At 40.5% G+C, this 15,395-nt stretch overlaps 1 protein-coding gene across 1 annotated transcript; it reads left to right on the forward strand.

Moving 5' to 3' along the window:
- The first annotated feature begins 10,554 nt into the window (after nucleotides 1-10,554).
- Nucleotides 10,555-14,557, forward strand: TSPYL4 (TSPY like 4). The gene is made up of 2 exons (XM_082633453.1): nucleotides 10,555-11,900; nucleotides 12,300-14,557. The coding sequence occupies exon 1, from the start codon at nucleotides 10,646-10,648 to the stop codon at nucleotides 11,888-11,890; it is 1,245 nt and encodes a 414-aa protein (XP_082489579.1). The 5' UTR covers nucleotides 10,555-10,645; the 3' UTR covers nucleotides 11,891-11,900; nucleotides 12,300-14,557.
- The last annotated feature ends 838 nt before the right edge of the window (nucleotides 14,558-15,395 follow it).

Here is a 15,395-nt window from a genome sequence, read left to right on the forward strand (position 1 = left end):
GATTTCTTATTTCTCACCCTGCGCATAAACACACATGAAGAAATTGTTCTAGGTGATGGCAGGTTATGGAATTATTAAAGTTCTTAAATAGGATACAATAGGCATTATCCCAAAAGTAAGAAAATGAGGAACACTACTGTACTTTTGGTAGGGAGGTTTGTTGTTTCTGTTGTTTTACTTTAAAATGGTAACAATTTCAACTTCTTACTCATGATTGCATTCTTTTCCATACAGCTTGTGTAACACCATCCCCCCTTTGCTTCCTTAAAGCCTTCATTTCTGTCTCTATAAATGATATTCTCAGGTCATTCAGACTCTCTTTATTCACTTGTGCATTTAGTAAGCAAACATTCATAGAGTTCTTATCATGAGTGATACACTCTTCTATCCTTATACTTTCTTAACTGTAGAAACTTGTTTTCTTCAAACCTCACCACCTTCTGTGTCAAATCCTTTAAGGCCTGTCATATATAACTCTTTTGCCATATAGTTTTTCTATTTTTCTTAGGGAAGATGAAATATTTCTTTTTGTACTTAGTGTACTTTGTAGGGACCTCTGTTCTAGAAAATAACATGTAATAATTCATTATAGTGAGTTCCACAAATATTAAGGCATTTTGTCAGGCCCTGGGAAGATGAGAAGACCATTCCCTTTGTTGTTAAAGAATTGGGGAAAGACTGATGTCCAAATAATTGACACAGTGATGCAGTAAAATAAAATAAAGAGATATACTTTCACATGTTTTTCCCTCTTTCCCTTTCTTTCTAATTTGAAAGCTTTGTGAAAGCAGAGGTAGGGTGTCTTTTACCCTCCTTATTGCATCTAGCATAATGTTTTGCCCATACTTGTCACCATATAAATATTTATTGATGACAAAATGAATAACAAATGGAAAAAAAGAACAAAATAACTTAGTACCCGGAAAAGACTTTTGGTGACATAATGGAAAGAAGAAGACAGTTTTCAAGGCATTTGTGAAAGTGATTGTCAACAAATTTGCAAAACCTTTTCTTAAATTTCTTGTTTACATAATTAGAAAAGGTTTAAACACTATAACTAACTTTTCACTTGCCATTTTAACAGGGCATTAATTTTGGATCAACTTTTATGTGCTTTGTTTTTGTACATTTTAAGGTGACGATCACACTGGATAGAAAGGGGGCTAGCCTCTATAGACATGTTCTGTCTAATACAGTAGCCACTTGTCACCAATGGCTGTTGAGCACTTGAAATGTGGTTAGTCCAAATTGAGATCTGCTAAAGTATAAAGTATATACTTGATTTCAAAGACAGTGTGGAAAAACAGAATGTAAAATGTCTGAATTTTTATATTGATTGCATATTGAAATATTTTTGATATATTGGGTTAAATAAATATATTAATAAAATTAATTTCCCCTACTTACCCATTTTTTAAAAGTGGCTGCTGGTAAATTTTATATAGGACAGCGTGGTTCTAGACTTCTTGATGAATATGTCAGAGCATATAAAATATCTGTAAAAGTTTAACATGTTAATCTTTTCTCCCCATGAAATTTTTTGTGACTTTAGGGCAAGGTTTATCTAGCTAAAATTCAGGGTGCATAAAGTATAGCTAGAAGCAAATGGGTAAAATTATATGTCTTTTTTTTTTTTGCGGTATGCGGGCCTCTCACTGTTGTGGCCTCTCCCGTTGCGGAGCACAGGCTCCGGATGCGCAGGCCCAGCGGCCATGGCTCACGGGCCCAGCCGCTCCGCGGCATATGGGATCCTCCCAGACCGGGGCACGAACCCGTATCCCCTGCATCGGCAGGCGGACTCTCAACCACTGCGCCACCAGGGAGGCCCTAAAATTATATGTCTTTAATCAATTTGTTTTTGAGTACCTAAGATATACTCAGTACTTCGTAAAACGTATTGCGTAAACTAATTTGGGGTATAAGTAAGGTAGATATGGGTGCCAAATTTGCACTGATAGTTACATTGGTTATTTAAGGTAGTCTCGGGCTTCCCTGGTGGCACAGTGGTTAAGAATCCGCCTGCCAATGCAGGGGACACGGGTTTGAACCCTGGTCCAGGAAGATCCCACATGCCATGGAGCAACTAAGCCCGTGCACCACAACTACTGAGCCTGGGCTCTAGAGCCCGTGAGCCACAACCACTGAAGCCCGCGCGCCTAGAGCCCGTGCTCCACAACAAGAGAAGCCACCGCAATGAGAAGCCGGCGCACCGCAACGAAGAGTAGCCCCTGCTCGCTGCAATTAGAGAAAGCCTGCACGCAGCAAGGAAGACACAACTCAGCCAAAAATAAATAAATAAATAAAGTCTCTAACAACGTTTATGACCTACAGCTTCGTATTTTTCTAGAATAAAATGGTCTGTATTTTTTGGTTTACAGATGTACATGAAGCTCAGAAAATAAAATGATTTCAGTCAGTAAACACACCATTTTGTGTATGTTATGTGGGCTCCAAATTTTAACAATTGGCCAGCAACAGAAAAAAAATATCCCAAGCTAGCTTTGGACCAAGTCAATTCAATGCTCACCACTTGAAGAAGTATATTTGATTTTATTTTTTAATATTTATTTTATATTTTTATGTTCTCTGTACCTTCCTGAAAAGTGTATTTTATTTTTGAAAATTAGTGTCGTCTAAAGTGTAGTGAAAATTACAATTTGCAGCAATTATTACTTATTTTATATTGGATACTATATTAAAGATTATATGGGATAAAGTAAAGGTTGTCCTTGCCCTTGAGGAACTATCTCATTAAGGGGGTGCCATTCTTTGGATGTTTCCTCTTCAGCAAATTCACATCCTCAAACTAGTTATGTGCATAAGAAAACTCGGGGGCTTAATGTGGCCAGGAGAAGGTGTCAGATATGATCAGGACCATACCCTCAGGGCCATCTTCCTTTCCCTCAATGTTAGTATATAATTGAAGTCCCAGATTGTATACAAGTGACAGATAACAATCTTTATCCATTCATCAGAATGGGAGGTGTTTCACTTGTGAACAGTACCATCTCCATGTTTGCTTGAAGTGTTTGAGCTCTGTAGGGTCACCTTGATCTATTTCCTCTGACTTTAGAGGTTCTCGAAACCTACAGAAGAATTTCCATGGGGCTACGTTAGGAAAACAATGTCTACTTCTCAGCTTCACTTTTTCAGGATTTGCATTTAATATAATTTCCTTGAGAACAGGCCAGGAAGAAATGGTTCATATTAAAAATGGAAAAGGTCAGTTAGGTAAATTGCTAATTTTTATAAATAACCAAATGTCTTATTAGCAACTTGAAGAGACAGGGAAGACACGCTGGTTTTAAATTGGGATTAACTCAGTTTTACAATCTACCACCTAGTGCATTAGCCAAAGTAAATACCTTCCCTGAGCCTCGGTTTCCTTGTCCATAATGCAGGGATGATAATTTCTTTATTATAAGCTAATATTCTCTCAGGATATATTTGGAGAATAGATTATATGGTTATAGAGAGGATAATAACAGCAACCAATTGGGAGCTTACTATGTGCCAAGCACTGTGCTAAAAGATTCCAAGTATTAACATAGTTAATAAAGGTTAGAGTGTGAAAATGCCAAGCACAATGCCTGGCATATAATATGTAACTAAAAAATACTAATTTCCATTTACCTGCCTCTCATTTTAATTTCTTATTTAGTTCATATCCAGACAAGTAGTCATCTAGCTTAATATTTCTCAAACCTGACTGCCCATTATAAATAGCTGGGGAGCTTTGAAAAAATCCCAATGCTTAGGCTCTCCCTCAAACCAATTAAATTAGATCTTAAGGTGCAGACAGGTTTTAGAATCATGGATAACCTTTCCTTGGACTCCTGAAGTGAGGGAATGCTCACTCGTTTTCAGTTTTGTTAAATTTACTCAGAAATCCAGTGCCTTACAACATCTAGCTACTGCAAAGGGCCTGGCATATAGTTCCCTCACAGCACATTCGCTCCATTATTTTTACCCCTGTAGTCTTGCAGAATGGAATTAGCCTGATTCCACCAAAGAGTTCTAAGTACTTGAAGATCTTCATTACATCCTTCTCAACGTCCCCTCACCAACCTGGCTACATATCAGTTCCTTCAATGTTCCTCCTCTGTTTTGTATGCTAATTAAACAAGATTTATTATGCCAGTGCTCTTACTAAACTCAGTGCCCAGAACTGAACAAAATAACATCCAAATAACAAAACAATGAGATTTTTTTTCTGCCTTTATTATGAATAGTATTATTTCTTTAAATGGATCCTGGGAGAGCATTAGCTTTGGGGGCAGCAATATTACCCTTTTACTAAACCCTTAAGTTTTAAAGTATTCACATGCTGCTGAGTTTGGCTTCACCATCTTACTGCATTTTATTGAACTTTGTGTCCAACACTTTACACGTATCTATACTAAATTTTATTCTGTTAGGCTCATTCTCCTAACTTATTCACATTTGGAGGATTCTTTCTAATGAGTAATTCTCCCTAATTTCATGTCGTTTGCAAATCTAGTCTGTAGCCACCTCATTGTTGAACTTCTCCCTCCCAGGATCTTCCTTTCAGAGTGACATAGCATCTTTAAGACACGATCTTTCCATCAACTGTAGATCCACCTGTTATCGTGTGTGTGTGTGTGTGTGTGTGTGTGTGTGTGGTTTAACTTTGTTCTAGGGCATCAGCAAGCATACTTGGCACCTCTTAAAGAATTAGGGAAAGATGCCCCCTCCAGGCAGAGGGGTTAGAAAAGTGTGCCATTTCCTCCCAGATGCAGTCCATTATAGCAGATGTGCTTTGTCTTTCAAATTTCCTTGTCAAAAAAGAAAATGACTTCTTAGTGATCTTTTTTTTTACCTCTATTGATCACTCTGCTTTTTTTTCCGAAGGCAGTATTAATAATAATTTAATATTACTACTTCAACTTCTGTGGGTTTGAAATTTTTCAAAATAAAGTTGGGGAAATATTAAGAATGATGTTATAGAGCTTATTTTTAATCAGTCATCAAAATTAGAAAACAAATAACTACAGAAGTGCACAATTAAAAGCCTAGTTTAGGACTTCCCTGGTGGCGCAGTGGTTAAGAATCCGCCTGCCAATGCAGGGGACACGGGTTCGAGCTCTGGTCCAGGAGGATCCCACATGCCGCGGAACAACTGTGCACAATTAAAAGCCTAGTTTAGGACTTCCCTGGTGGCGCAGTGGTTAAGAATTCGCCTGCCAATGCAGAGGACACGGGTTCGAGCTCTGGTCCAGGAGGATCCCACATGCCGCGGAGCAACTAAGCCCGTGCACCACAACTACTAAGCCTGCACTCTAGAGCCCATGAGCCACAACTACTGAAACCGGTGCACCTAGAGCCCGTGCTCCTCAACAAGAGAAGCCACTGCAAGGAGAAGCCCGCGCACCACAACAAGAGAAAGCCCGTGCGCAGCAACGAAGACCCAACACAGCCAAAAATAAATAAATGAATAAATTTATGAAAAATAAATCCTTAAAAAAAAAGAAAAGCCTAGTTTATAGACCTGCTCAATTTCCATCAAAGTAATAAAAATACTCATATTTAAAAGATTGTTCTATAATTAGAGACTATAAGACGTAAGTAGGAAGCATATATTATTGTGAAGAGTTATTGGTGAAAGTGGGTTATTTCATACAGCTCTAGATAAGACCCAACATTGCCCCAAATTGACCATATATCTAGAAACTTATTTTGGGATTCATGTACTCCTTTACAAAGTTCTAGAAATATGGGTCTTATTGAGGGCTTCGGCACACATTTCTTGAGGTTGAGGCCCACTGATGGATCAGAGATTGGCATTGCAGAATCAGCCACAGCTACCAAAAGCATGATTTGTACACAGAAGCCTGTGAATGTCTTCATTTCCAAGTCTTCATTTTTTTTTAAGCTTCAAACTCTGATTCCAGAGTTCAGGAAAGCTTAGTATTGGAAAATAGTGTGTTCTCTGCTTGATTTCTAGTCAGTATGCATATCCCATTTGAATCAATTTGCATTTCCGTGATCACATTAATAGTGGTTAACACTGAGTTCCAAATATTTAACCCCTACCACCTCACTGTTGTTTTTGCCTCAGCCATTCTCTCTTTGCTATTTTAAGTGACCAAAGATGTTACCTAATAATAGATTTTGTTTGTTTTTGGTATTTGTCATTGTTTTCTTTCTTAAGGTATGATTTACACACAGCACAAGAATGTTCACAGCAGTTTTATTCACAATAGCTCAAAATTAGAGCAAACCAAATGTCCACCAACAAGTGAATGAATAAATTATGATGTATTCATACAATGGAACACTACATGTAGTGTATACTCAGTAACAAGGAGGAACAAACTTGATTATGCAACAACATAGTTGAATCTCTAAATCGTTAAGTGAAAGATGCCAGATAAAAGAGTACATACTATATAATTCCATATATGTGAAGGTCACTAGCCCAGGAAACTTACCTATGGTGACAGAAATCCAAAAAGTAGATTGGGGAGAGTAACTAGAAAGAAGCACGAGCAAACTTTCAGAGGTGATAGTAATGCTCCCCATCTTAATCTGGGTGATGATAACACAGATGTAACCACTTGTCAAAACTTGTCTAACTGTACACTTAAATTTCGTGCACTTTAGTGTATGTAAGTTATAACCTCAATAAATAGCACATTTTAAAATATTGTTGAGAATTCAAAAACTGGAACTCCATTTGCCCATCTCCAGTGTTTTGGCTTCTCTCCTGTGCTTAAAAGTTGCTGACTCTACTTGCAAGACTATTTGCAAGTTGTTCTCATGCTGTAGTATAATTCCAATTTTGGAATTACTTTTCTTTTCTTTTTTTTTTTTTAACTTTTTCTCCCTTAATTCCAGGCCAAAATAGATCTCTTTGGAGATACCCTTAACTTACAAACTAAGAGGTTCTGTTATCCTCTGGTCACTGAAGAAGTTCAGTCTGCTCAGGGCATATTGTTCTGTAGGTAATACTGATATACTCAATAACAATCTCCCTGGGGGCACCCTCAAGAATCCCCTTGAGCTTCCCATTCCATTTCTGCACATTCAGATGCCTACAAGATGCTTCTCTGACCTTTTAATCACAGTTGAATTCCTTGTCCCACGAGTCACAATTTGAGCCTTGGGGATATCTAGTTCTCCTTCAAGTACACATCTCTGTCTCCATAACCTTCTCCACAGATTGTTAGAAATATCATGAATTTCCATGTATGCTCTTGTTTTAGGTTTCCATACCACTATTCCCATTTACTAATAAATAGGGAAATAGAGGCTCAGCAAATTGAAATGTATTCATCTAGATGTAAGCAGCACAGGCTGCATTCAATTAGGGTTTCTTATTTAAAGCTACGGCACATTCTACCACATTGCAGCAGCCTGCAACTTTGGCATAAAAACATACATAAAATCCTAGTTAAGTACAAGTATCTTGGCCTTAATTGAAAGTTATTCCTAATTCATTCATAAATGGTTTTAAAAAGGATATGTTTATTTATTTATCTTTATATATCTGTTTATCTTCATGTTAAACAGTAGAAGGTATCCAAACCCCATCAGATATCTATTTCCTATATTTTAAAATATAATTTTTGATATTTACTGTCTGAGTTAAATGCTTAGTTTTACTTTTCCTCAGAAGAACAGAATGGGCCAAATGTCAAATGTTTTAATACCATTCTGGAATTTGGCAGCTGAGATATAAAGAACTGTTGATATCACTAAGAAATGTAGAGGATGTATATTTATTGAGGTTTAATTGAGTCAACAGAGTGATTACTTAAAACAGATACTTATCCTTTTCACCAAGCTCTGCCTTCTCTTAGCACGGTGCAATTAAGAGTTGTGATGAGATGGGCCTAAGAACTGGTGGGTACCTGGTAGTCTAGGTACTGTTGTAGTCAACTATTGTTAAGTAATGGCCGAATTTCTCAAGTTTACTCTTGGGTCAGTTTTGCTGAATCCTCTCCAATTAGCTATTAAAGGTATATATTTCGCAGAATTTTTTCCCTTATTGTATAAAGTAATATTATGTGGAAGAATGAGGTAATGCATTTAGTTCCAGCAATAAACTTTTTCTATGAACTGGAAATATACTATATGTCTAGAATCATTTAGAAATAACTGGAACATTGCAGTATTATTACTACATCCTAATGTTTCATGTTTTTCTCAGATTATTCCAATTATATTTACTTGGTCCAATTCAACTCTGCTTTCTTTCACTTACTGCTTCACCCTTTATGGATTTATGGATTTCTTTCATCTTTGAACTGTGATATACTTATTGTTTCATAACAGAATTTGACATTGATTTTGTACTGTCTGCAGTGTATTCAATATAGGTAAAACTTAACATAAAAATAATAAAAATGACCAAGTCAGCTTTTATTTATTGAAAGCCCATTGGGATACTTTACACATATTTCATCTTCACAACAGTCCTGTAAATTAAGTTTTATTATATTCACCTTATATATAAGGAAACTGTGGCTCAGAGAAGTCAAGTGACCTGTTCAAACTGAACAGCTAGTAAGTGGCACAATTGAGATTTAAAGCCAGGTCTGTCTGATTCCAACATCTGTGTCTTTATTTAGCATATTAGTAGGGTTTGCCAGAGAAATAGAGACAACAGGAAGAGACTTATTATGAGGAATTGGCTTGAGTGGTTATGGAGGCTGAGAAGTCTCATGGTCTGCCATCTGCAAGCTGGAGACCCAGGAAAGCTGGTAATGGTATAATACCCATCTGAATCCCAAGGCCTGAGAACCAGGGGAGCTGATGGTATGATTACCAGCCCAAGGTCAGGAGAAGACTGATGTCCCAGCTCAAGTACTCAGGCAGGAAGTAAAAGGGGCAAATTCTCCCTCTACCTTTTTGTTCTATTCAGGCCTTCCTGGATTGGATGACGCCCACCCCGATTGGGGAGGGCAATCTACTGACACTTTCCTGAGTCCACCAATTCAAATGCTAATTCCAGAAAAGATCCTCACAGACATCCCCAGAAATAATATTTAATCTGTCAAATTAACCCTGTCAAGTTGACACACAAAATCAACCATCACACCCAGCATACAAAGGCATGAGGTCACTCAGGTCAGGGACCTTGTCTCTGATTTCCCTTATGATTGGTAAAAGCAAGGCTTTTTTTTTTCTGGTGGGGTGAGTGGCTAAATGCTGTCACAGGGAGTCATCATAACCAAACAAGCTTGTCTGAGAAAATTTTAATTTTGTAACAGTGATAGCCTAAGTAAAAAAAAGATTATGATTCAATTTGAAAAACATATAGAGCATGAAACATTTGTTGAAAACTCATACCTTAGTTCTTTTAATGAATGTATGGTTGGCATAAATTGGCATAAATATTCTCTTTGGAACGGTTTAAACTTTAACACCAACTACAAACTAGTCAGATTATTATTAATTTTTTGGTTCATTATTTTTTTTAAAAAAATAATGAAGCCAGCTATTATATTTAAAATTGTTCTATAAAATATTTTAAATATAATAGATTATTTTAAAGTCTACTTCCTCCCTCTAGTGACCAGGAATGGGAATACCACATCCACAAGCATTAAAAAAAATGATTCTCAATGTGTTTGTGTACCTCCCCCTAGAGGATGCTTGGGAAATTTGCCAGAGTTATTTTGGTTATTATCAATACAATGAATGTGGGTGCTATTGGCATTCATCAGGGGCATTAAGGACGCTAGCATCCTGCAATGTGATAGACAGTGCCCCATATAAACTAATTATCCATTGCTGAATATTCATGTAGATGAAAAATTTATTATTTAAGCCTAGAACCTACCACTATCCTACATATGAAAACAAATTTTTTTCCACTGTTTATACATTCCATTTTTGAAAGCAACTTATTTCATTTACTCTAAAACATTGATTGTAAGATACATCATTACCTAACAGTAAGAGTGAAAAAAACTGCCAATTAAACTCTGACAGTTGCTCTGACAGTTGTCCAGTTGCTTCAAAGGTGTTTGCCAAAGTACATATACTTTAAAATCTGTAAGGCAAATTGAAATAATCCTTTATTATGTCTTCTTAGGATGAGAGAAACTTCCCTTTTAGCTGCTCCTAATTTTTAAAAAATCATCACTTTTAACACGGCAACACTTTTCTTAGAAATCAAAACCTGCTCATCTCAATTCTTCGGTAACAGCAATGAATCCGTACGTTAAAGAAGGGCTGCGAATTGCTGAATCCACTTTACTATATAAGAGAGGCCCCATGAGCTGACCTGAATAGACAATAACTAACCTTTCTTAGCAGTTAAGTATTTTAAAAGACAGTAGGTGCCTTAGAAATTCATTCAGAGCCTTAGAAATCCACATTAACACAGTTCTCACTTGCTCGAGTTTGGTCTGTATCCATTTATGCAAGCCAAATCTTTTCCAGACTCACGAAATTCATAACATCTTGTAACAAAGACAAAAAAACACCCTTGACAGACTAGCATAATCATAAGACGCAACGAACTCTCGCGCGATGTTGAGACGCTACCGCCAACGTCACCGGTTGCCATAGCAGCATCCCTCAGAGCGGAAAAGAGGGGTGGTGCGAGGGGTGGAGCGCGGCTTCGGCGGAGGACAACGGACGCTCTCCTCCTGCAGGTGTGACTTCTACCAAAATGAGCGGCCTGGATGAGGGCGACAACTTCCCTGTCGCTAAAACCTGCGGTCTCGCTACTCCCGACCATGCCCCGGGACATCCGGACCTAAAGCAGTGTCAGGGCGAGGAAACCGGGGCCACCCTGGTGATGGCGGACACAGGTGAGGGCGGCTTGGAGACCGCCGCAGAGGGAGGCGCGCCCCGGGACCCCGCGGGCTGTGGCCTTGCGCTCCGCATTCGGGTTGCTGGGAGTCGCGGCCGCGTAGCGACCAAAGCGGGCCAGAAAGAGGCTCCTGCTTCCACCGAGGGCATGGAAGCAGCCTCTGCCTCCACCTCGGTGGCAGCCGACAATAGCCAGGAAGATGGCTGTCAGCGTAGAGAGCTGCGCAGCCCTGCTGTCGAGAAGGCTCTAGAAGCCTGTGGCGCAGGGAGGTTGGGGTCTCAGATGATACCTGGGGCGAAAGCCAAGGAAATGACGACAAAAAAGTGCGCTGTTTCAGCAGCAGCGGAAAAGGAGGGAGTAGCGGAAGCGGTGGTGGAGGAAAAGAAGGTGATGCAGAAGGAGAAAAAGGTGGTAGGAGGAGCGAAGGAGGAGGCCCGGGCCAGGGCCCCGAAGATCAATAACTGCATGGATTCGCTGGAAGCCATCGATCAGGAACTGTCAAATGTAAATGCCCAGGCTGACAGGGCCTTCCTTCAGCTGGAGCGCAAGTTTGGCCGTATGCGAAGGCTCCATATGCAGCGCAGAAGTTTCATCATCCAAAATATCCCAGGTTTCTGGGTCACTGCCTTTCGCAACCATCCCCAGCTGTCACCTATGATCAGTGGCCAAGATGAAGACATGATGAGGTACATGATCAATTTGGAAGTGGAGGAGCTTAAACACCCCAGAGCAGGCTGCAAATTCAAATTCATCTTTCAGAGCAACCCCTACTTCCGAAATGAGGGGCTTGTCAAGGAATATGAACGCAGATCCTCTGGCCGGGTGGTGTCTCTTTCCACGCCAATCCGCTGGCACCGGGGCCAAGACCCCCAGTCCCATATCCACAGGAACCGGGAAGGCAACACTATTCCCAGTTTCTTCAACTGGTTCTCAGACCACAGCCTCCTAGAATTCGACAGGATTGCAGAGATTATCAAAGCAGAACTGTGGCCCAATCCCCTCCAGTACTACCTGATGGGTGATGGGCCCCGCAGAGGATTTCGAGACCCAGCAAGGCAGCCAGTGGAGAGCTCCAGGACCTTCAGGTTCCAGTCCGGCTAACTCCTGCCCTGTGAGAAGCTCCCGCACAAGTTTCCTTACCACCTCCTCTTGGACCTGTGCTTAGCCAACAGCATGCAGTCTTCCATTTACTTTCTCTTCACACTGGATTATTTTGTCTTTTTGTCCTTCTAAATCCTCAGAAATCAGTGGCAAGATAATCGCTTATATGCCTATGCTCTTCTTCCTCTGAGCCTTCCTGCTGTTCTGCATCGTGTTACATGTTCCAAGTGCACGGCCTTCCACTACTTCTATGCCAAGCACATGATACTGTAGATATGCACTCCCTTCTTTTGCATGCCCTTGGCCCTGTCTGACGATAGCCTTCTCCCAGTTTTTAAAGTGGTTGTCTACCACAAAGAAGCTTGATATACCTTTGCAAATACTTGGCTGGGCTTCATACTTTATGCAGGCGGTCCTCCTGATACCCATGTACTCTGTGGCAAGATCTTTGAGTTTCACTGCTGCAAGATGAAGCTTATGTAGATGATGCCAGTCATCAACCCAAACTGAACATTCCAGGCTACCAGTAACTGGTTTCCAACTGTCTTCCTGGGTCCATGCCATCCACGCTGCTGGTTATCTGGCAGAATCAGCAGCTGGCTGGTGGGTGGCTACTAGGCATGAATGAGGTAATAGATGACAGGTGTTCTGTGTTATCATGTTGGTCTTCTTATGCCTTTGGGCACCCTGCATTGTGATCACATACTGGTGAGTATGAAGGCCTGTGATATGGCCCACCCGAACCCGCACTCAGCCTTCTGGATGAGCTTTGCACAGGCACCATTGCCTTCCTCTTCAGGAACTATCTGTAGACTTAAGCTCCTGGGTAGCACACAGGAACTATCCCCTTCCCTGCCCCCCAAATGGCTACCCATAAACCCAACTGGCTGTCAGGCAGGTTGGGCAGTCATATCACAGCGTCCAAAGCAAAGCTGGTGGGGGGTCCCTTCCAGCAGTCAGCCTTTTTGAGCCCTAGCTGACAAACCACCCTTAATCTAGGCAACTTTATTAGGCATCCCCTTCGCAACCCCTCCCGCACCCATTCTGAACATGACAAAGTTGCCAGGGCAGGGGCACCGACGAAGGTCTTTCTGGTCTGTGGCGCCTGTTATGCATCTGTCTCTGTCTCCGTCTCCCCCCCCGCCCCCCCCATCTCAGAAGCAGTTACAGCTCAGAAACGGAAAACGAAACTGGCAAAGCAGGCTTTTTAATTTGCTCTCCCTTTGGTTGTGTCCAGAAGGAGAAAGGTACTGTGCATCAGACTCCAGATCTCTTATTGCTGTCTTCTGCCCTCATGTCTCCACCTCACTTCCTTTAGCAAAATCTAAACATTTCAAAGGAAAACCTGTAGGTTAATTGCCTACTTATGGGCATTGTTTTTTTGGGCCAACTCTGACAACCCCATCCTCTTCCTCATCCATTTACCAAAACCTTCTGTGTGTTTTCTTGAGCTATAGTGTGAGAAGCTGAGAGGAGAGACAGAAGGGCCTCACAGTAATGGCTTCAAGACAGACCCAGAGCAGGCTGTGATCCAAGGCAATCAAAACTTAGTTTCACTCCACCTTTCTAAGCATGGAAATTCTTTTTTGGGCCTTGGACCACTTAGAAATAACCCCAAGGCAGCATTTTGAGGGTCACTCGTGTCCTCTGTGCTGTTCTTTGACTGCCCTGATGTCCCACAGCCTCCATCCTACTGCCCGGCCTTCTTGGCTCTCAGTCCTCAGATTCTGCATTTTCCTTCCCTGCTTCTGACCTAACCAGCGGGCTGCAGTCTGCACTGTGGGAGCTGCCAAGCCTCCCTCCTGGGGGTAAGGGGGTGTGTGAAAGTCTGCTCCACGGGGCTTGGGATGTCTGGACACAGAGCAGTGGGAAAGGTGTCCTAGGCTGTAGAAACTGAAAGCCCAGAAAACAAATGAGCTTGCTGTGGATTGGGCTTGAGAAGGTAAACAGGAAAGACTGGAACCCTGTAGGGTCAGGGGTAGGAGGGGAGGCCCCTGAGGTTTTTCCCAGGAGAGGTGGGAGAATGAAAGTGGTTGATGTTTAAAGAGTATGGTGGGAGGAGTTACGTTTTCCTTCAGTTTTTCCTAACTCCTCGAATTCACCAGTAGTTTTTTGTACACAAAAATGCAAGTCTAAATGTTTTGTATTATTTTAGAATATGTGAACGATTAATGGTGTATGCTCCTTATTTCACTGTGTTTGAGTAAATTCCTGTTAATTCCTTTCTCCATTTATGCTTTCTGGCAAAATTGACATTTACAGGCATGCTTTTTGTTTGTAATCGAGAATGTGTGCAAAAATATCAGGCTTGTTTCCTATGCAGTATGAAGACTTCTGTGAATATTCACTAATATATCAGCTTGTTCTGTTCTCTCTTCTTATATAGCTCTATTCTTGAAATATAATTGAATGTGACCTTTGAAATTGTGCTGTCTTGTGGAAGTATTCTCAAACAGAAAAACCTAACTGTCCTCTTGATATTTCTTGGCCTAGCAGTAATATTGTACTTGACATCCTATGTTCCTAACCAGTGTAAGTACTTGTAGAATTGCTCTGTCAAACTAAACAAAGATAGTACTTTAGTCTTCTATGTGCTCGAAGGAAAAATAAATCTGTTACTCTGCTGTATTTCTTGTTTTCACCAAATAAAAATAAATAAGGCTTGTCTGTTTTGTCTAGGCTAATAAGTGGTTGGAAAATTAAAGTTATCAAGTTGTCACAGTAAGTATCATCCTGAACCTTAAAAAAAAAAGGCAATAGTGCACCTTCCAAGATTTTTTGTGTGAAAAATGGTAAATAAGCCCAAATGCATACTCATAAACATATTTCCTATACAGTCAGTGTAGGTTTTGGTAATTGAAACACCATGTATTGATTTTTGTCACTCACTTAAAATACTGTTTTCAGTGGAGAACTGTTCTCTATGCCCCATAATAGTTTACTTATATATTTATGTTAACTATGTCCCACCTTGGGCTCATTCTTTTATTTAATGAGCTTAAGATAGACTTTTGGAAGAATTAATCATTGAATATTCTTTAAGTACTACTTAAATTCTTTTCCTACAACAGTGTGGTGCTCTAAAAAGAAAGAAAAACAAGTTATGATAGATATAAAGTCTAGAAACATGATATCAGACATCACAATGTCAATTACCAGCAATGTTTTGCTTTTCAGCAGCTATTACATGAAGGTTTGGGAGATACATACTTCTGCATTCTCTGTAGCAGAAACAACAGTGAATGCTGCAAGGTCTCCATAAATGAATCACTGAATATTTTTAGCCGTCTAAACAAAGATTTGACATAAATGGCCCCAAATTACTGATTTGAATTAGAGATTGTTAATTAAACATACAGTTAAAACAGACTTGCTGGGCCTCCCTGGTGGCGCAGTGGTTGAGAGTCCGCCTGCCGATGCAGGGGATACGGGTTCGTGCCCCGGTCTGGGAGGATCCCATATGCCGCGGAGTGGCTGGGCCCGTGGGCCATGGCCGCTGAGCCTG

The sequence above is a fragment of the Mesoplodon mirus genome (genome assembly GCF_964341445.2).
Source record: "Mesoplodon mirus genome assembly, chromosome: 10".
NCBI lineage: Eukaryota > Metazoa > Chordata > Mammalia > Artiodactyla > Ziphiidae > Mesoplodon > Mesoplodon mirus.

Bases quoted from the DNA above. Each gene is read 5' to 3' on its own strand.
- TSPYL4 (XM_082633453.1), top strand. From the start codon at position 10,646: ATGAGCGGCCTGGATGAGGGCGACAACTTCCCTGTCGCTAAAACCTGC.